At 36.6% G+C, this 21,603-nt stretch overlaps 2 protein-coding genes across 5 annotated transcripts; one reads left to right on the top strand and one right to left on the bottom strand.

The window, feature by feature from the left end:
- Positions 1-1,219: 1,219 nt before the first annotated feature.
- LOC148199939 (cycloartenol synthase-like) lies at positions 1,220-6,330 on the top strand. 2 transcript variants are annotated; one of them, XM_088112231.1, is made up of 17 exons: positions 1,220-1,507; positions 1,758-1,934; positions 2,014-2,103; positions 2,266-2,460; positions 2,530-2,781; positions 2,918-3,106; positions 3,560-3,673; positions 3,797-3,919; positions 4,124-4,246; positions 4,432-4,530; positions 4,726-4,782; positions 4,855-4,901; positions 4,997-5,140; positions 5,311-5,488; positions 5,606-5,686; positions 5,790-5,873; positions 5,995-6,330. In XM_088112231.1, the coding sequence occupies exons 1-17, from the start codon at positions 1,310-1,312 to the stop codon at positions 6,112-6,114; spliced, it is 2,271 nt and encodes a 756-aa protein (XP_087968357.1). In that variant the 5' UTR covers positions 1,220-1,309; the 3' UTR covers positions 6,115-6,330. The 2 variants fall into 2 exon arrangements, with proteins under 2 accessions (XP_087968357.1, XP_087968356.1); XM_088112230.1 differs by having other exon boundaries at positions 3,542-3,673.
- A 744-nt stretch (positions 6,331-7,074) lies between these two features.
- Positions 7,075-21,175, bottom strand: LOC148199938 (transducin family protein / WD-40 repeat family protein). Of its 3 annotated transcripts, XM_088112228.1 has the most exons (18): positions 20,904-21,175; positions 20,739-20,766; positions 20,566-20,666; positions 20,105-20,308; positions 19,786-20,029; positions 19,022-19,197; positions 18,311-18,393; positions 17,823-17,895; positions 17,112-17,177; positions 16,320-16,362; positions 15,506-15,645; positions 15,068-15,280; positions 9,598-9,682; positions 9,143-9,437; positions 8,539-8,797; positions 7,973-8,192; positions 7,634-7,848; positions 7,075-7,528 (listed from the first exon to the last, which is right to left on the bottom strand). In XM_088112228.1, exons 1-18 carry the CDS (start codon positions 21,027-21,029, stop codon positions 7,379-7,381), a joined length of 2,721 nt encoding a protein of 906 aa, XP_087968354.1. In that variant the 5' UTR covers positions 21,030-21,175; the 3' UTR covers positions 7,075-7,378. The 3 variants fall into 3 exon arrangements, 2 of the variants coding, with proteins under 2 accessions (XP_087968354.1, XP_087968355.1); XM_088112229.1 differs by lacking the exon at positions 20,904-21,175 and having other exon boundaries at positions 20,566-20,658; XR_015785796.1 differs by lacking the exons at positions 7,075-7,528; positions 7,634-7,848; positions 7,973-8,192; ... (11 more) ...; positions 20,739-20,766; positions 20,904-21,175 and having other exon boundaries at positions 9,373-9,437; positions 9,598-15,061.
- Positions 21,176-21,603: the final 428 nt, after the last annotated feature.

Here is a 21,603-nt window from a genome sequence, read left to right as displayed (position 1 = left end):
TTGTTCACTAAGAGAAATTTCTTGATATAATTCAATTCATTTTGAACCAAATGAATGATAGATGAAACCAAAAAAAGAAATATATAATAATTAAGATACAATTAAAAGTGTTGATTATGAATAAACACATAACAATTATTGTTTTTTATATTTCTAAAAATAATTATTATAAAAAACGCTCCTAAGATGAAAATGTATTAATATTTTACTGACAAGAGTAAAAGAGAGAGTTTTTTTTTTCTACAATAAAAGATAATATGAGAGATGAGACTAGAAATAATAAGTTTATTTAAAAAGAGAATATAATTACACATGAGAGAGACGGAAAAAACAACTAGTTTAAGAGACAAATTTAATCAAACTTTTTATTCTTTATAATTTTCAATTTTATATTTTATTAACATTAAATAACAATTAAAAATCTACCTCATTTAACTATCATAGGTTTTCATAATATATACATATAATTTTAAAAGTTTGGAATCTACTATTAAAGAGGCAGTGAATCTCTTTTATTAATAATGGCTAGAAAAAAACAAGTATAACATGAATAATACTTATTGTTATTTTACAATAAAAGAACTAACTCGACAAATATACATAGATACTCATAAATATTTTAAAAAATAATAATTTATAAATTTAAAAGTAAAATAAAAAATATAAATTATTTAATTTTAATTTTAATTTTTTATTCTATGGTATTTTAACAACCAAGTATGAATCAATATTCATAAGATTCCAATTGCATATATGTGATCAGAGTGAGACTATTTGTTTGTGTCAGATGCATATGATTATTTATATGTTAATGATTGAGATTAAAACATTAATAAATCCTTGATAAAGTGACATGACTTTGTAATTTAATCTAAATAAATTAAAATTAATTGGCCACACTAGTTCCATCTGTTGATATATATATATATATATATATATCCCATACATGAATTAGTATATTTTTCGTCACACAAAAATTGAAATTATTGGGGTGTTCACTATGACAGCACATAATAGAGACCTTGTACAAAATATATAGTAGAGGGAGAGAAAGAGGTGATTCATTAGACAGTTTTTGTTTTTCCCTTTGTTTTGAAGGTCATTGATATTATTTATTATTACTATTATATATAAAAATGAAAATTATTGTCCTAAATGAATGAATAAATTAAAAGGGGGGAGATATTTAAAAAGAGGAGAAAAGCAGAAAGTGAAAAGAAGGAGGGAGTGTTGGAAAAGAGGAAGGGAGTGTTGGACTTGAAGTATATATACATATACACGGAGAGAAAGAAGATAAGAGTAAGTTAAGATGTGGAAGCTGAAGGTTTCAGAGAAGGAGGATGAGAGGGTAAGAAGCGTGAACAACCATATGGGAAGACAATTCTGGGAGTTCCATCAAGATCTTGGAAGCAAAGAAGAGCGAGCTGAGGTGGAACAAGTTCGCCAGGAATTTAACAAGAACCGTTTCAAATATAAACACAGTTCTGATCTCTTAATGAGACTCCAGGTGTGTATATATATATAACATATCAAAAGATTACTGAGTCAATCTATCATTCTCCTATAATGTTGTTCCTAGTTATATGTTATGTTGAAAATGTAAGTGTGTCTCATGTTGTTCCTAGTCATATGTTGAAAATGTAAGTGTGTCTCATGGTTTATGTCTCTAGATGAATTCTGCTCTTGAAAGTTCCATGACCACCCAGTTAGGTTTTTGTGTTTCATTTGCATGCAAGATTTACGTATGTGTTTGTCAGTTTGAAAGGGAAAAGGGCATAAAGAGGAAGAAAGAGATTGAAAGGGAGGAGGATATAAATGAGGAAGTTGTGAGAAGAACACTGAAAAGAGCCCTGAGAAGTCTCTCAACCCTGCAAGCTGAGGATGGTTTCTGGCCATCTGACTATGGCGGCCCTTTGTTTCTTTTACCTGGATTGGTACGTAGGTAGCATTAATTCTCTTTTCATGCAACATTATATTTTAGCTGGATTAATTGGTGGGAATAATCATGTGTAGGTAATTGGATTGTGGGTGACTGGGACCCTTAATGCAGTGTTGCCGAGGGAGCATCAAAGCGAGATGCGGCGGTATATGTTGAATCACCAGGCATAAATGAATTATATATGACTCTGAATGTTAATATATATATATATATATATATATATATATATATATATATATATATATATATATATATATATATATATATATATATATATATGATGTGTTAAGTTATATAATTAAGATGGATAAGTTATGGTTATACAGAACGAAGATGGAGGGTGGGGGTTGCATATAGAAGGCCACAGCACAATGTTTTGTACAGCTCTGAACTATGTGAGCTTGAGGTTGCTTGGAGAAGAAGTTGATGGTGGAGAAGGAAGCATGCAGAAAGCAAGGGCCTGGATTCTTCATCGTGGTGGAGTCACTCACATTCCATCATGGGGCAAACTCTGGCTCTCTGTAAATTCATTACTTTGTTGCTTTTTTATTCATTGGATCCATAATTTCCACTGATAAAAGTGTTGGTAGGTTCTTGGCGTATACGAATGGAGCGGCATGAAGGCAATTCCACCGGAGATTTGGGTGCTTCCCTACTGTGTTCCTTTCCACCCAGGAAGGATGTGGTGTCACACTCGATTAGTGTATCTACCGATGTCGTACTTGTATGCAACAAGATTTGTTGGACCAATCAACGCAGTTATTTTATCCCTCAGAAAAGAGCTCTACACCTTTCCCTATCACTTACTTCAGTGGGATGAGGCAACGAGTTTATGTGCCAAGGTAATACTCTTACTATTTTTTTTTTACTAAAAATAAAACCAATTTATAATATATAAATGGATACACATCGTTTTATAATTTGGTTTTGTGAGGTTCAATTAAGTTAATTATGATATGTTTTATTCTAATTATGCAGGAAGATATGTACCGAACTTGTCCAATGACGCAGAATATTTTATGGAGTTTTCTTCAGAATGTAGGAGAACCTCTTCTCATGCGATGGCCCTTCTCGAAGCTAAGGCAGAAAGCACTCCATCGTGTAATGCAACATATACACTATGAAGATGAAAACACAAACTACCTTTGTATTGGACCCATTAGTAAGGTAATAACGATGTTAACGTCTTACCTTTTATATCATCTTCTTAATTATTGTACAGAAAGTAAATGAAAACTCAACTAATACTTAATAAACATGAAATATTTTATGTTCACCACCTAATGCTCTAAATAGACTAAAGCTGAACTAATAAAAAATAGCTAACATATATATTTTTATTTTTTATGAACTATAAATTTTAAAAAGAATATAATTATCTAATTATCTTTGACTATTTCTAACGAATTGCTTCCAAAAGTATCTCTTTGCATTGCGTGCAATCCTTTTACCAAAAAAAGAAGGAAGAAAAGAAAGCACACCAACCAGATTATGGGGACACGATTATATTAAACCATTGATATGAATATTTTAAAGACGTACGTAAACTTGATAGCACTATGTCAAATTTTCTTAGTAATTTGAATAAAGACAACCGAACAGGCTAGCCTTATGAAACAGGTACTAAACATGGTTTGCTGTTGGGTGGAGAATCCCAATTCTCAAGCATTTAAGTGTCACATTTCAAGAATCAAAGACTATCTCTGGGTGGCTGAGGATGGAATGAAAATGCAGGTTCTACATAGCTTATATATTCTTTCTGCAGAAGTTGACAAATGCATTTAAATTAACTTAAACTTTTATTTGTGAGTAAATACTGTTCTGCAAATTCTAATGAAGGTAGTTCATTAATGTCAGGGATATAATGGTTCACAATTTTGGGATGTTGTTTTGTCTGTTCAAGCAATCTTAGCTACCAATCTCGAGGATGAATATGGTTTAATGCTTAAGAGAGCAAATAATTTCATAAAATGCTCACAGGTATAGTACACTGATTAAATGTTGTTGTAATATATATATATATATATATTTATATGACTTAGTCCAATCGAATAACTCAACATCTCGAGACAATAGAGTTTTGTATATTTTGTTATTTAACGGTGTTTCACTTTGTTATTTAAACTTATACTCGGGATTATTTCCGACAATCATAATTATTAATTACATTGAACGTGTGTGTAGATTACAGAAAACAGCTCTGGTAATCCAAGTTATTGGTATCGCCACATTTCTAAAGGTGGATGGCCTTTTTCAACTGCAGACAATGGTTGGCCTTCCACAGACAGCACTGCAGAAGGCCTGAAGGTGATGATGAATGAATTTGCCATTAATTTCAATAAAATTCCAATTCTTAAATCTTAGTTCTAGTTAAATTAACAGTCAAAAACATAGAATTAATCCGATGATGGTAGAACTTTTCTGTTACATTTTATCAAGCTATTAGTTTCTTAAGTCGTTTGTTTAACTTGTTTGTACATGTCTTTTTTCAGACAGCAGTTCTGTTATCAGATTTGCCATTTGAGATAGTGGGAAAAACAGTGGAAATAGAACACCTATACGAAGCTGTTAATTTAACATTATCCCTACAGGTACATATAAAAAATTTAGATGTGACTAAAACATATTTTTACCCGACATTATATTATATTCAATGTAGACATACTTTAAGGTATCAATGTATAGTGGAAAGTGACCACGGTCGCAACTACAACCACAATTTGTAATATCAAATTAAAAACTTCAGCGTCATTGGTTAATGAATTTTGTTACTGATGATATACCAGAACAGAAGTGGAGGATTTGCATCATATGAGCTCACGAGATCTTACGCATGGTTGGAGGTAAAACTATTACTTTCTCTTAAATGAACAGCTATAGTTTCAATCTTCTAATACGATTGATTTTTGTCACAGAAAATGAATCCAACAGAAACATTTGAAGATATCATGATCGATTATCAGTATGTTTGACATGTGGTTTCTTATAATTTATTCAGAGTTAGAATATGATTTTTTAGAATTGTATCAAATTTAGGAGTTCATAATTTTGTTATAGGTGTGTAGAATGCACATCATCAATAATTCAAGGTCTTGCCTTATTCAGAAGACGATATCCAACTTATAGAAGGAAGGAAATAGAAACTTGTATTGCTAAGGCAGCAAGCTACATCGAAAGCATACAATTAGCTGATGGTTCATGGTTTGCTCTGTTTCCCCTCAAACTCATTTCTTTTGAAATGTCATAAGGAATAAACTCATGATATTTGAAATGCAATGATGATACAAAATGCTTTATGGAGAAAGGGTAGAGGATGAACTTAGATATTCTTTCCCTTGCAAATTTCAAAAGATTTGTAATTAATTAACTAGGTATGGATCATGGGGAATCTGTTATACGTATGGAACATGGTTTGGAATAAAGGGACTCATAGCTGCAGGGAAAAGGTACCAAGATGAGAACAGCATTAGAAGAGCATGTGAGTTTTTGCTTTCCCATCAACAACTTTCTGGTGGGTGGGGAGAAAGCTATCTTGCATGTCAACAAAAGGTAATCTTTGATTTTGGTAATCCTGTGCTTTTCTCAATATAGATACTCTTCTTTGATTTTGCATATTACAATTTTATGTCAAAGACAAATAAAGTAATAAAAGTACAACTAAAACAGGTTTACATGAATCTAGAAGGAAACAAGTCTCACGTAGTGAACACTGCATGGGCAATGTTGGCACTCATTGAAGCTGGACAGGTATACCAAATTTGGATGTGCAGAACATAATCTTTTATAGAATAAATCATGAGGTGAAATGAGAGAACAGACTTCTATAAAGTTAGTGTTTATTTTGTGGTAGGGTCAAAGAGATCCAATCCCATTGCATCGTGCAGCCAAGGTTTTGATCAATTCACAAATGGAAAATGGGGAGTTTCCCCAACAGGTAACTTACAGTCACTGTAATACAAAATTACTGTAACTTACAATCGTTTTTAGATTTATTTTGAGAAGATTTTTTCATCTAATATGTGTATTTCTGAAATACATAATATGTTGTTTTGTAGGAAATCATAGGAGTGTTCAATAGGAATTGTACTATCAGTTACTCTTCGTATAGAAACATATTTCCAATATGGGCCCTTGGAGAATATCGAAGTCGTATACTGTGTTGTCCTAACAAGTAAAGGGTGGAGAGCAAGAACATAATAATGGTGTAAATTAGCTTTATTTTATGCTTCCGTATATCATTTCAATAATTACATCTGCATACTTATCTGCATTGTTTGGTGGCAAGCCAACGAGTATAATTGTTGGAAAATTTCTGTCAAATAAACCACAGATAGAAAATGTAAATTGCTTTGTCCCAGCGAAGGATCAAGAGTAACACCATCATTGGATAAGTTCCACGTTCTTGGCATGTCATTTTCTCAGTTGAAATACACATTTTCCTTTCCCTGAAATACAGCTAAGGAGAGAAGAGATAGAAAAAACCTTTAAATGAACCGTGATAAGAATAAGACTCAAGGATGTACAGAAAGAATTTCGAGATCCCAGAAAGTAAAAGTTTCTTGTATAAAAATAAAATTCCTTGCTTTAAAATAATTTTTCTAAAATATTTCAAAATAATATTCACAAAATATTCTAAATGAAATTTTCTTTACAAAAACATCCATTCTATAATGATATAAATGTTTCCAACACATTTTTTAATAGTTAAAAAATTGATCATGCATCTAATTACATCATTATATAAATGAAAAGAGTAATACAACTCATTAATGCGTAGAGTCAAAACCATATATATATTCCCTTTAACTCTTTCAAATCTCATCTCTTTTACTTTTTACACATTTAAAATACAAGAAATTAACTGATTTGTAAACTTCAGTATATAGATTTTAACGTAATATTCCTTTTTTAAAAAGTTTTTTCAGGTAACATGCAGGTATTTTCAACGCACTTAAAGTCGCATATTCCTCGTTTCTGACTAACATATTCGACTTTTATTTCATTCTTTTGTTGCATGGATTTTCATCCATTTTTGGTTGAGATTTCCCGTCAAAATCAGTCCAAATGTTGATAAAGTCCTACGACGGTCCTCAGTATGATTTGCTGAAATAGAATAGGCAAAAGAGAAAGCATAATTTGCTGAAAACATTATATTATATAAGAGCATTTATATTTTAATTCGGCTGATACAAAATTGTAAGTTACAAAAATTGCTTTAGTACGATGTACGATACTAGTATATCCCGTTACAAGAATTTCTTGCTATGATCACCGTCAAACTTGACAACGATGATAAGAAACCTCATCCACCAGCTTTAACAAATTTACTGCTCTCACTTCTCTATAAATCCCAACTAAAAAGAAGGCTCAAATGCATGTCCACGCACAGTGCCTTAATTATCACTCCAGAGGGTTGGCATTGCAAGTTAAAATTGTCACCTAAATTTGGGAATTACTAAGAAAGGCGACCACACATCTCGAACTTTGAAATAATTTATCTACTCTTTGCCATACCATGCATTGAATATCAAGAAGTTTCCTTGCCTTTTCTTGTAAGCATGATTGCTGCCGAATTGTCTCACTATGAATCTGGCAAGATGAAGAAATATTGTAAACATGCAATAGCAACCAATAAAATCACATTCGTTTGAAATCAATAAACACTAACTAACAGACTATGGGGAAGTCCCTAACCTTTAAAAATAGCCTGATGACAGCTTGTAGAAACTCGAAATTATTTCTGCAGGAAAGTTCATGAATAAAATAATCCAGAAGCCATTCAATAGATACCAACTCAGATCTCTTCTCTGCTTCTTGCTGATCATCATCATCAATGATCTGAAACATTCGAAGCTCCATATCCAGTGTTGATGGAGATAATCCTTTAATATAATCAGTGAACGCTGCATCTACAATGTGGAACGCTAAATTTTAGAGATAATTGCATTACAGATTTTCAGAGAAAGTAAATTATAATTAATCAACCACAATCTAAGCATCATGCACACAAAAATAAAATAGCTGAGGCCTTACAGTTGTCTGTCTCTTTTGAGCATTGAAGGAGATACACAAAACGTGATTGTGGCATATCTGATATTGTCTTCATTTGTTTCCCAACCTCTGTTTTATCGTTCTCCTTCAAGGATAACTTTTCCGACTCAAACAATATTTCCCCAGAGAGGGATGGAACAGAAGGCAAGAAGAATGGAGCTTTTTCAGGTTTTTTTGGAGGCTCAATAGGCTTATTGCGAACCTGGAATTTAGTTGTTTTAAATTTAACAAGCAAGAAAAAACACATGTCATTCATGACCATGGCAGAAAATATACATGAAATTCAAGGAAAAGGGGAAATTTGATTTGGAGAAGTTGTTTTCATTTCCTTACATCTAATTACAAAAATGTCACCATTTTGTCAACTTGTTATATTTTTAAATTGTTTTCCATAATTCATATACAAGCTTAGGAAAATAATGTGACATTTTTTGTAATTAAAAGTAAAAATAGAAAAGAAAAATACAGAACATTCTCGCAAACCAAATGACCTCCAAAATTTCAAAAGGTTCATATCATGAGATGCAATACTGCTGAGAAATGAGGACCTTTATAATGTCTAAGTTGATCAAGTTCTGCCACTGGCTCTTAGGCAGCAAGGAAAGTGTCACCAACTCGGGTATTTGCTTATCCTGAGTTGGGAAATCCAGGTCATTTTTAAGTTGGGATGCATTCACTGGCTCTTCAGAATGCTCATCTTGAGAACGTTCTACAGAGGAGATAGAGGGCAATTTGACACTCACAACCTCTTTTCCACTTGCATACGAATCTATGTTTGAAGTACTAGAGAACATTGCCTGGTTTACCCTGACAAAATTTCCATCTATCAAAACTGGTTTCTTCTTCAAAGTTATTAAATTGCAAAAGTAACAATTTTCACATTCGGTATTATTTGCACCTTTCAGAAACATAACAAAACCAGTCTTTCTGTTATTCCAAATATGATAGTAAATGTCTTATAGGGAGAATGTTACTTCAGATAATCATACATCTCTAGCAATTCTAGAAAATGATATTCACTTAAGAGAAAATAATTACAAACCCAGGCCCAGAAAAGAATATCAATAAGATGCAATAAACATTTGGAAAAGTAGAAAATGTTTTCCCCAAAATTGTGTTCCATGAACCAAGAAAATAAATTTGGAAACTCACCACAAGTATACCCCATTTTGATCAACATGGGTAGTTGCTAATATATCCATGTTTGAGGACAGAGATAATGCTGTGATAGGTATATCAACATGTATTGCATCTAACTGTCTTGCTAAGATTACATCCCAAATTCTAAGACTTCCATCCATACTAGATGACAGAAGCCACTTCCCGTCCTCACTGAAGCACAAATCTGTTATTCGATCTGTGTGACCTTCAAATTTACGCACAAGTCTAAGAGCCACCACATCAAACAATCGAATTGTTAAATCATCTGCTACTGTAGCCAGGAGACCTAAAAATCAATAAAACTCTACAATCACTTCATGACCCTATACGGTAGGAATTTCTTTTCCCATACATTTTACATTATATTTTTTAATCATACATAAGAATTAGGAAAAAACAAACATGGAAAATGGAATACGAAAAGTAATATAAAAAATTCTATTTACCGTTATACCGATGATACACAATCTTAACAACTGAAGAGCCAATCTCCCATCTGGATTTAAGATCACGTTCTTTGAAATCCCAAACCTGCAATTATATATATATGATAGAAACCTCCACAACAAACCTAATCAAAACTCCAGACTCACACCCAGCACACCAGGTAATGAAGAAAGATCTCTTTTATTCACACAAGAATATCTGTATACAATGAACAATAGAGGCCTAACCCTCTCCCCAGGATAGAACCTGTCTAACAAACAATTAACCAAAAGTCCCCCCTCCTACACTAACTCTCCTATTTATAATGGTTTCCCTCCTCACTTAACTGCTAAAGGCAGTTAAGTGCCAGACCGTTAGTTAGTTAAACGCATCAGTTGTGCCTCTTCCTTCTCTCGTACACTATCCACTTCCCCTTATTCCTTTCAGGTCTATCAATACCCTCCGCCTGAAATTCAACCTTGTCCCCAAGGTTGAAGTCAGGATATTGTTCTCTGATAGTTGCCTCGTCCTCCCAAGTTGCCCCATCTGAACCTCCTTCCTGCCACTCAATCAGCAATTGTGGCACTGTCTTCTTTCCCTGTTGAGCTTGCCTTCTCCCCAAAACTCCCACTGGCCAGAAAGACGGCCCTTCTGCTTGCAATTCTCGCGGTAATTCCTTTTCTACCCTTCGCTCCCCTATAGCTTTTTTTAATTGGGATACGTGAAAAACGGGATGGATCCGCGCTGTATCTGGTAACTGCAACTTGTAAGCTACCTCCCCTACTCTCTGACTGATCTGGAACGGCCCAAAGTACCTCGCCGACAATTTTGGGTGCAACCTAGTGGGCATTGAAGTCTGCCTATGAGGTCTTATCCTTAGATAAACCCAATCTCCCACTTCAAAATTCGCTGGTTTCCTTTTCTTGTTCGCTTGCCTTATCATCTGTTCTTGTGCCTTCTCCAAATGAAATTTCAACTGTCTCAAAGCCTCATCACGGGTCAAAAGCTCTTGACTCACCGCCTCAACTAAAGTTTCTCCCGGGATGTATCTCTGCAACGAGGGAGGTTGCCTCCCATAAACTGTCTCAAATGGGGTGCACTTTATAGCTCCTTGATAGCTGGTATTATACCAATACTCAGCCCAAGGTAAGACCGCCATCCATCCTGCTGGTTGCTCCGAACAAAAACATCGGAGGTATCCTTCTAGCACCCTGTTCACGACTTCAGTTTGGCCGTCCGTCTCGGGATGGTAAGCCGTACTCATTTTCAGCTTTGTCCCCAATCCCTTAAAGAGTTCTTTCCAGAAAAGACTAAGAAACAAGGGGTCTCGGTCACTTACCACCGACTGAGGAATCCCATGTAACCGAACAATCTCCCGCGTGAAAACCTCAGCAACCGTTCGGGCTGTGTACGGATGTTTTAAGGGCAGAAAATGGGCGTACTTACTCAAACGATCCACCACAACTAATATCGCATCATGCCCTCTCGATTTGGGTAGCCTCACAATGAAATCTAAGCTCAAATCTTCCCACACCGCGTTTGGAATCGGCAATGGTTGCAATAACCCCTGAGGAGAAGAAGACAGATATTTGTGTTGCTGACATACACTGCATCGTGCTACGAACTCGGTCACGTCTTTCTTTATCCCCCTCCAAAATAGGGATTGAGCGATTCTCCGGTAAGTTCGATAAACTCCGGAATGGCCCCCTGCCTGCGTTACGTGAAATTCTGCTATTAATGTGGCAATCCACGACGATTTGGCTGACAGCACCAGCCGGCCCTTGTAATGAAGCCTTTCATTCTCCAGAGAATACGCAGGATGGGTGTTCGGGTCTGCTTTGATTTCTTCCACCACTTTCTGCAAAATCGGATCCGCTGCCACTTCCCTGGTTACTTCTTCAAAATCTTGCCAGTACGGTCTGGCCACCACCCTGAGTTCTCCCTCCTCCGTGCCTTCCTCTTCTCTTTTTCTCGACAAAGCATCAGCTACCTGATTCAATGTTCCCGCCTTATATACGATCTCAAAATCGTACCCCATCAGCTTCGCAATCCAATTTTGTTGGTTTTGGGTAGTGATGCGTTGTTCAAGCAAGTGTCTTAGACTTTTCTGATCGGTGTGGACCACAAATCGCTGACCCAGAAGATATGGCCTCCAGTGTTGAATGGCCATCACCAACGCCATTAATTCTTTCTCATAAATTGACTTACTTAGCGTCCTCTCCGACAACGCCTTGCTGAAGTAGGCGATAGGTTTCTTATTCTGCATCAGCACTGCTCCGACTCCTCGACCAGACGCATCACATTCAATATGGAACGGCTGCCGGAAATCTGGCAAGGATAATACGGGCGCCGTCGTCATTGCTTCCTTCAGATTTTCCCATGCCTCCTCTGCCTTATCGTTCCAAGCGAATCCCCCCTTTTTTAACAACTCCGTTAACGGTTTGGCGATCTTGCCGTAGTCTTTTACGAACTTCCGGTAATACCCCGTTAGCCCCAAGAACCCTCTCAGCCCCTTCAGAGTTTTCGGTCTCTCCCACTCCTTTACTGCCGATACCTTTTCCGCATCCATTTCGACCCCTTTTTGCGAAATCACATGGCCCAAGTACCTTACTTTAGTCTGCCCAAACTCACACTTCCCCTTATTTGCCACCCAGCCATCACGCTCCAGGACAGACAACACCGTCTCCACATGCTTCAGATGCTCCCCCCATGACCGGCTGTAAACTAAGATATCGTCGAAAAAGACGAGGACGAACCTTCTCAAAAAGGGTTGGAAGAGGCTGTTCATCGAACTTTGGAAAGTCGCCGGCGCGTTAGTGAGTCCGAAGGGCATCACCACAAATTCATAGTGCCCTTGATGCGTCCGGAATGCTGTCTTCTCTATATCCCCCTTGTCCATGCGAATTTGGTGATATCCCGCTCTCAAATCTACCTTTGAAAAGTAACACGCTCCCTTCAGCTCATCCAACAATTCTTCAATCACGGGAATCGGAAATTTGTCCGGTACGGTGGCCCGATTGAGCGCCCTGTAGTCGACGCAAAACCGCCAGCTCCCGTCCTTCTTCTTTACCAAAATGACTGGGCTCGAATACGGGCTGTGGCTCGGCCTGATCACCCCAGTTCGAAGCATTTCCGCAACTTGCCGTTCGATCTCACCCTTCATGACATGCGGATACCGATAAGGCCGGACGTTCACTGGGTCCATTCCCTCCTTCAGCTTTATCTGGTGCACCCTCTCTCTTTCAGGTGGAAGACTAGTGGGCTCTGCGAACACCTTGTGATACCGGCCCAATAATTTTTCCAGTTCCTCCCTCTGTCTTTCAAAAAGGTCCTTGCCATTCTGCTTCACGTTTTGGGCCTCCCGCAAGCCCAACTCCCAAATCAGTAAGCAAACTTCCACGTCATCTACTTTTGATAAAGTTCTGGGTCCCACGATCTTTCTTTCTAATGTGGGGTCACCTTTAATGGTGATCTCCTCTTCTCCCTGTCGGTAAGTCATGATTAAGGTCCCCCAGTCCACCGTCACCTTCCCCAATTTCCTCAACCAGTCTATCCCCAGAATTAACTCTACCCCTCCTAACTCGAACAAATAAAACCGTTCAACGATATCAGCTTCTCCGACCTTTACTGCCACCTGTTCACAACACCCCCTAATCTTTTTCCGTTGACCATCCCCCAAGCACACGAGATATGGCTGGGTATCCTCCACCTTCAACCCCAGCTCCTCCACTACTCTGCGACTAATGAAATTGTGGCTCGCGCCACTGTCGATCAGCACCAAGACCTCTCGCCGACCTATCCGCCCCCACAACTTCATCGTTTTGGGGGACGACAACCCCCCTGCTGACAAAGCCGACAGTTCCATTTGAGCGATGTCCACTTCTGTTTCCGTCTCGCCGCTGTCTTCCTCCTCCTCATCCACCACGATCAACATGCGAAGTCCCCGTTCCGGGCAGCGATGACCCGGACCAAACGGCCCTCCGCAGCGGAAACATTTGCCCTCCTCTCTCCTTTTCAAGTACTCCGCATAAGGTAAGTTTCGCGGCCCTCGATCTCTCCCGTCACCAGTGGTTCTAGCAACGCCTCCTCCTTGGGCCGTCTCCCTCTTAACCAACCCGACACTCTCGATGGCTCCCCCTCGGTTCTGCGTTTCTCTCGGTGGGTCCACCCGCGCGACTGTTCCCGCCGACCGCCCCCACGAACTTGGATTTTTGTAACCCGATCCTCCTCCCGTCTTCAACGGCGCACAAAACTTTTCAACGTCCCTCGCGACCCGCATCGCGGTCATAAGGTCTGGCGGATCATGCGGTCTCACCTGGTCGCTCACCTCTTCCCTTAGACCCGCCATAAAATAACCCAGGATTTGCTCCTCTGGAATTTGAGTCGTCTGACCCACTAACACCTCAAAATCCCTGGCGTAGTCTTCCACCGGCCCCGTCTGTCTGATCGCCGATAGCTTCTCATAGATGGTTCCCCGAGTTCCTCCTCCGAAGCGAATTACCAACGCTCTTTTCAACCCCTCCCACGAGTAATTCTTAGTCTTCTCCCGCCAGAATCGGAACCAGCTTCCGGCGTACCCTTCCATGCTGATAAAAGCCAGTTGCATCCTCTCCTCTTCTTCCACTTTCTGTACCTCGAAAAACTTTTCCGCCCGACTCATCCAATTCCAGGGTTCGCCACCTTCAAACACGGGCAATTCCACCCGCTTCCGCCAATTGATCATCGCCCCCGTACGTCCTGCTCCGGTTTGGCCCCCTTCGTCTCCTGCTCCTCCAGCGTTATCATTTACAGACGATTCACTCCCATCCCGTCGCACCCCTCTATTGTCGGTCTTGCGGTCTTTCAGGATCGTCAAAATCGCTTGGATATCTTGGCGCATCATCTCACAGTTCTGCCTCAGCGTCCCGGTTTCATGTCGCAGGTACACCGTTTCCGCTTTCGTTTCTGCCAACGCCACCTCCACCGCTTCCATCTGTTCCGCAACCGTCACCACTCTTCCCTCCATCACGTTCGGCTATCAATGGATCCGGCAGGTCGGACCAATTTGATAGAAACCTCCACAACAAACCTAATCAAAACTCCAGACTCACACCCAGCACACCAGGTAATGAAGAAAGATCTCTTTTATTCACACAAGAATATCTGTATACAATGAACAATAGAGGCCTAACCCTCTCCCCAGGATAGAACCTGTCTAACAAACAATTAACCAAAAGTCCCCCCTCCTACACTAACTCTCCTATTTATAATGGTTTCCCTCCTCACTTAACTGCTAAAGGCAGTTAAGTGCCAGACCGTTAGTTAGTTAAACGCATCAGTTGTGCCTCTTCCTTCTCTCGTACACTATCCACTTCCCCTTATTCCTTTCAGGTCTATCAATATATGAGAATTTCCTGTATAATGTAGCTATGCTAACCAAAGTGATTATGAATTCTTTCTATTAACTTTAACAAGTGGAAATCAGAGTATCTTCAAACAGAAAATACAGACCTTTATATCTCCTTTGTATCCTGCACTAATCATGAGAGTATTTGTTGAGTCACAAGCAACTCCAACTACTTCACCATCATGAGCACAGCTTCTTGATTCTGAAATGTCAATGTAAGAACCCCTGCGAATTCCAGATTGAAGGTTAAACCTTTCAATCCAACCACCTGCTGTCCCTAGAATGGCAAAATTGCCACAAGCACTGATAGCACAAGCCTGTTACCATGTGAAAACAGTAGTCAGCTAGAACCAACCCATTTGTCAACAAACTTTTAGATATTGACACCCTAAGAGAACACCATACGCTTAGTAACATTATTACTCCACACATCCAATGGGTCTGTTAGCAAATCGAATTCAAAGCAACGAAGTAGGTACTAAAAAATAAGTATAATAATTTCCGATAAACAGAAAATATTGAATAAAAGTGGGATTTCTGACCTTTACAGGTGTTGGATTTTCAGGACATGGATTCAGTATATGCTCACCAAGAACAAAATTTTGAAGTCTCCAAACATATGCCTTGGCAGTATCCATATGACAAGTAATCACATTGGACCAGTCACGTTCTCTAATTTCAGCTGAAGTTTTCACAAGAAAAGATGTGATACTTGTTAAAGTAGATTAAATAACAAATTCATCTAATAAAGAAATCTGGAACTGCAACAATAGATAAGCTACATGTGTATATATATGTCAATTTAATCACAAGATTTTAGTGACTTTTCTTTCACTCAACAATATATTAGGGACTATATTTACCGATAGGGGTCTATTTGGTATACAACACAAGACCTTTTATGGGGTTTTTCTTAGTAGAGACTTGCAGAGAGAATACACAGCCTTATTCCATTCCGTTGATGTTTTATCTTTTTCTTTGTTATTTTATTTGTAACCTGTTTTTCTTATGGATGATCCTCTATCCTCCAAATTCAGAGTAACTTTCAGCTCTCTGTCTCAATGATTTTATTCTTTTATTGAAAGGAAAAAGTAGACAAACAGTTTTAATCCCAAATTGTGACAATTACTAAATCTTAATTAAATTGACCAGAAGACAACACAAATTATCATTACTACAAACTTCTTTGTAAACCTATGGCCATATAACCCTCAATCATTTTGTCGGTTCAGCAGCACTTTTAGTAAATGAAAGAATCAATTCATATAAACAACAAATCAATAGATGAAATTCCATTTATAAGTTTGGCCGTCAGGAAAATTACTCCTGAATGAAAACATGCCAGAAAGAACTTACCACAATCAAATGCAATCACAGGCTTCAATTTTATTTCTTCTTCCTGAGCGACAGATATACACAAAAAATAAAAGAGGATAAGTAGATAATTTGAATTGAAGTATGTAAAACACATCACAAATATAATTAAATGCACCATAATCATTAAATTGAACAAAGTTGGGTTACCAACTGCCGCTACTTCCATACAAATTGTTTACAAACAAAATGAAAAAATAAAAATAAAAAAAGAAGAATCACAGTACCATACACTTCTTAATCCCCTCTACCTACCCATGTTGACATTTACCTTAAAGCTCAACTGAGGCATTATTACAAATATACATTAACATGGTTAATTGGTATAAAACATACCAATGACCTAATAACTAGGTAGTATAGAATAAAAGTAATTACAATCTCCATTATGCCGACATTCAAGTTTCAACATGGCATACAGGAACCATGATTTACTGCACTCAACATAAACGAGTTGTCAAAATCATGTGCATATGAATCTCAGGTCTGAAACATGTATAAATTTCAACATTTACTCTTCTGTGACAAGCTTGTTAAAAAATTAGAGTAGGCAAATAGAAAGCTTAGACGTATTTAACTAGAGGGAAGAGTACAAATAGGAAATCTGAAACTCATGGAAAACAAAGGAAAGCAAAACATGAAACATAACCCACAACAGAATCTAAGCAACCAGAGTTTCCCCAATAAACCACAGAAAAATCATTCGTAATCAGTCCCAAAAGTACTTATACAAAGTTAAGCAACAAAAGCCAGGATAAGAACCCCCAGCCATACCTTCAATTTCAGTTTCTTAGCACGTTTAGAAACATGTCTTTGAGAAAGCTCCCTGCTTTGTTGATCCTGCCAAAATTTTAACAAATACATCAATGTTGTAAATAAGAGGAATTGAATAGATAATGCACAGTAAAGAGGCAATAAAAATTAAGCCATGAAATATGGTCATTACAATGGGCAGGGAAAATAAATGTATATGAAAACAGCTTAGAAAAGTTCAAAGCTGGAGAATTAAATTACATGTATACATTTAATAATATCTGAATGCAGTGACACTGGCTTCCACATAACTAGCAAATCATACAAGGAGAAACTAGAGGGAATACTACTATTTTAATGCATATTATTAGTACAGTTGTCAAAATGGGTATTGCAAATGGCAGCTCACCTATCTAACCAAAAAGATAAACCCTCTCACTTTTTACTATGAACACCCCTCTCTCACTCAGCAGCACTTCCTGAGAGCGGCAATGCAGCCCAACTCTCACTCACCCTTGAACCAAACCAATAACTACCCACAGGTTTGTGACCCATTTTTTCAGCTCTAGAAAATGTTTGGAAATCGCCAGTCCACATTGGCAATGCCTTTAACAACAGTAATAGTAATGAAAGAAAACTTTTTTTCAAAAACAAATAGCAACAAATATTGAGGGAGAGAAGTCATAATTAGAACAAAATAATATTTTCCTATAAATGAAAATTATAACCAACCTGAACTACAGAGAAAAGGCGAAAGGCACGATCCTGACCAGCCGAAAGAATATGTCTTCCGTTGGCATAAAACCTGCCATATAATTAGCAAGAGTAAGTAACAAGGACACATCCCAGATTCAACGTGAAAAATCACAATCATTATGTAGTAAGTTCACAATATCTAAAATATGCAGAATAGCTTAAAGTAATCCATATGGTTAACATCATAATGAATACCTCATTTTAGAAATAATATAATAACCAGTCAGAAAAGAAATAAAAATAATATCGAAAAACTTATTAATAGAAAGTAACTATTCTCTCAGAAAAATAGCTCTCCATATAAGAATCCATATGCTGAACATCATAGAGAGGTCAAGTAAACAATATTGTTCCAAATTAATAATCAACTCCTTCAAAAACTAAATATCTAATCATTACTTTCTATGAATGCAACAAAGTTAAACATTTCCTATATAAATTAACACTTGAGGAAAAAATATTACTTTATGCAAAGAGGAGGAGCACTATGCCCACTTCGGAAGCGTAGAAGGCGAGGATCACCATCACTTGTATCAAATATCCACATCTGAGGAAATAAAAGTCAGACATTTTAGTACATCATCAGGAAGAATGGGAATGTAAAATTAATTAAAAGTAGAAACCAAGATGAAAATTGAAAAACTGCCTTCAGGCTTTGCTAGAATAAATTACCTTATCTATAGAACAAAAAAATCACACAAAAACACTTTATTTTATCAAATAAAATATGAAACAAAATGGACAATGATATGAGCACAAGCTTCAATCATGATAATAACAAGTAAAGCACAAAGGCCTAAATAAAGTCCAGTCTAAATTCATAACACTGAAAGCCAACAACCATGGTCAACCAGCAAAAATATAATAATATTGCTTAGGTGATTATAATCACTATAAATTTACAGTTTTCTATGAAAAAGAAAACTATTATCATTGAGAAAATAATGTCATGTTGATAGTACATAGTGTTATATCGCAGATATCCAAGTTTACCTGCTATGTTTCAAATATCTTAAAACTACACAAACAACTTCCTTTCTTTTTTCTATAATAAATTTTGAACACAATCAACAGACAAGCATCTAAAGTTACATTCAAAAATAATATCCTCCCAATTACAAGGTCAAAAATTTAATCCCATGTATGCATGGATGCATCTGAAGAATAATTCTTACTTTAATAGAGTTGTCTGCTGATGAACTCATTAGCACTGGTTCATTGGCAAAAAAATGTAACGAGGTGATCACACTATCATGAGCCTCTCTTATAACTGACTGGAGTCTTTTCTTTTCCAGATTCCATATGCTTATAACACCAGATGAACCTCCAGAAGCTAGAAGAGGTTGCCCATCTGAAACAAGTAAAATAAATAAATTGTTAAAAATAATAATTACAACCATAAAAACAACTAGAAAAGATTTCAGATTGACATTATTTAATCCAATATATTTTGATTGGAAGAAGACAATAGATTAGTGTTTCACTGGCAGAGAAGTGTAACACGTACTGCTGACACTCATTGAATATATTTCATAAGCCAAATAATTAATTTGAATAATACAATCAACACCGTCTTTAGAACCTCAAGCTATATTCAATTTAAGGGGGGTCAAACACATTCTGAGACAATGAATGGGAGATTATCCATTAATTTTACTACAAGGCTTCAAAAATATGTGTAATAACAGTATAAAATAAATAGGTGTTTAGTTCAAATTTACAAAAAAAAAATTATCTAGTAACAAAAATTACTTGATGACTTCATTATGAGTCAATAGAAATTATTTAAGTTATTAATATATAAAACATGAAAAGGACATGATGAAATTATATGTTACTCAGACAGATGGAAACCAAACAGATTCTTTGAGGAGTAGCATGATATCTACAATAAAAGCATTACAGCAAGTGCAATGAATTAATAACAGCTTCCCCGTACCAGTGCTGAAAGATAAGGCAGTCACCGAACCACGTGTAGAATGTGTAAATGAAACCAACTCTTCATCATAACGAATGTTGTGAACATGTATCCTTCCATCTGAACAGCCAATAGCAACAACGTCCAAGGCAGGGGATGAAACACAACAGGATATGGGTGAATTCCATCCATTAAACTCAAAAATCTTTTTCTTTGTGCTAATGTTCCAAAGCTGCATGGAACCTTGCTCACTTCCAATAAGAACCTGCTTACATGCTAATAATCACAAAGGGACCAATATAATTTTCTACAAATATTCCAGAGGGAAAAGGATGATTACCTTATTCAGGTAAGTATCTGGATGCATTATACAGCTGGGGTTAAATTTCTCGTGCAGCATAATGTGCCCAAACGGAGCAAGGTTATCTTCAACTCCCTTAAATGGCCACAAGAACATGTTGCCACAAACATCCACACTGACAATATGTTCTCCAAACAACAGGAGCAACTTAACTTTAGCATTATGGCTGCTCCAAGTTGCAACCTGGAAAAACATCCAATGTTAAAACTCCTCAAATGCTCCTAAAGAATAAAAAAAAGGAACTGCGTAGTGTTGGTGTGGTTCTCCATAAATCATTCTAATAGAGAAAAAGTAACCCACAGGTTAAAAAAAATTAAAGAAGTTGTATGTGAGAGAACTTCTACAAATTAGTCCATAAAAAAATTCATTTTAAGTTTTCTTCTTTTTGCATTGGAAGGAATTTATGGAGAAGCTCATCCAAATAGGACTTTATGTAGAACCTGGTGTGCACGCTTGAACACTGCAATGTTCTTTCCATAAGCAGCAAAAGTGTATTCGCGATAAGATGCTAGTGCACTAATCTTCTTCGGCAGCTGAGGACCTTCACGGAAAATGACAAATTTGAAGATAACAAAAAATTATGAAGATGAACAAGAAAAAACTGGAGGCTTACCAACTAGAACTAGAGTGAGCTTTGCACACTGCAGAGAGAAAATGAAGAAAATATCAAGTAAATTGAAGAAAAATATCAAGTTAATATCACATTTGAATCTGGAATAGGAAATAAAAACAGAAAGAATATAAAAAAATGTGCGTATGGGTGTGATTGAGAAATTACGTTAAAAATCTGAAAAGCCTTTCCAACGCTGACAGTAACGAAAGTTTCAGTACCGAGCCTCTGAACAGAGAACGGGACGCTGGTTGTGATGCACCCAATTGCTCTGTAAGGTTCAAATATACCCATTCTTGTACTTTCTCTTCTTCTTCTTCTATCAAATGGATTGACGAGGATGATTGGCCTCAATCCAGCACAACTCTCACCGCCCTAGCTTCTTCTCTGTAACAGGGGAGGGTTTTGGGGTTAGGGTTTTAGGTTATTGATGAATTGAAGTGAAGCCCAAATACGCATAGTTTCACATCTTATTAAATTAATTTTAAAATAAAAAATAAACTATTACTTTTTTCAAGTATAAATTTGAATCTGGTAATTTTTTTATTATTGTAAGGTTACCGGAATCATGCCTCTTAAAGATTTGCTTTTACTATAATTATTTTGCATAGAATCACTTTTATACTTAATTACTTTAAATGTGTACTTAGTCTAAAATTCCAAAATTTACTTATATTAGTAAAAATCTAATAAATTTGAAAGTAAAGTTGATTATTAAATTTGTAAGAGTTTATTTTAAATAAGAAAATTAAAATTATTTATAAATAATATAATTCTTTATAATTATATGATTATCTAAATAATTTTATAATATAATATCATTATTATTATTATTAGATTTTTATATTTTTAAATATTTTATTATATT

Source organism: Vigna umbellata, chromosome 4 (assembly GCF_029865625.1).
Source record: "Vigna umbellata cultivar VRB3 chromosome 4, Vumbellata_1.0, whole genome shotgun sequence".
NCBI classification, from domain to species: Eukaryota; Viridiplantae; Streptophyta; class Magnoliopsida; order Fabales; family Fabaceae; genus Vigna; species Vigna umbellata.
Note: the sequence above shows the minus strand (reverse complement) of the source record. Positions and strands in the feature narration are given on the sequence as shown.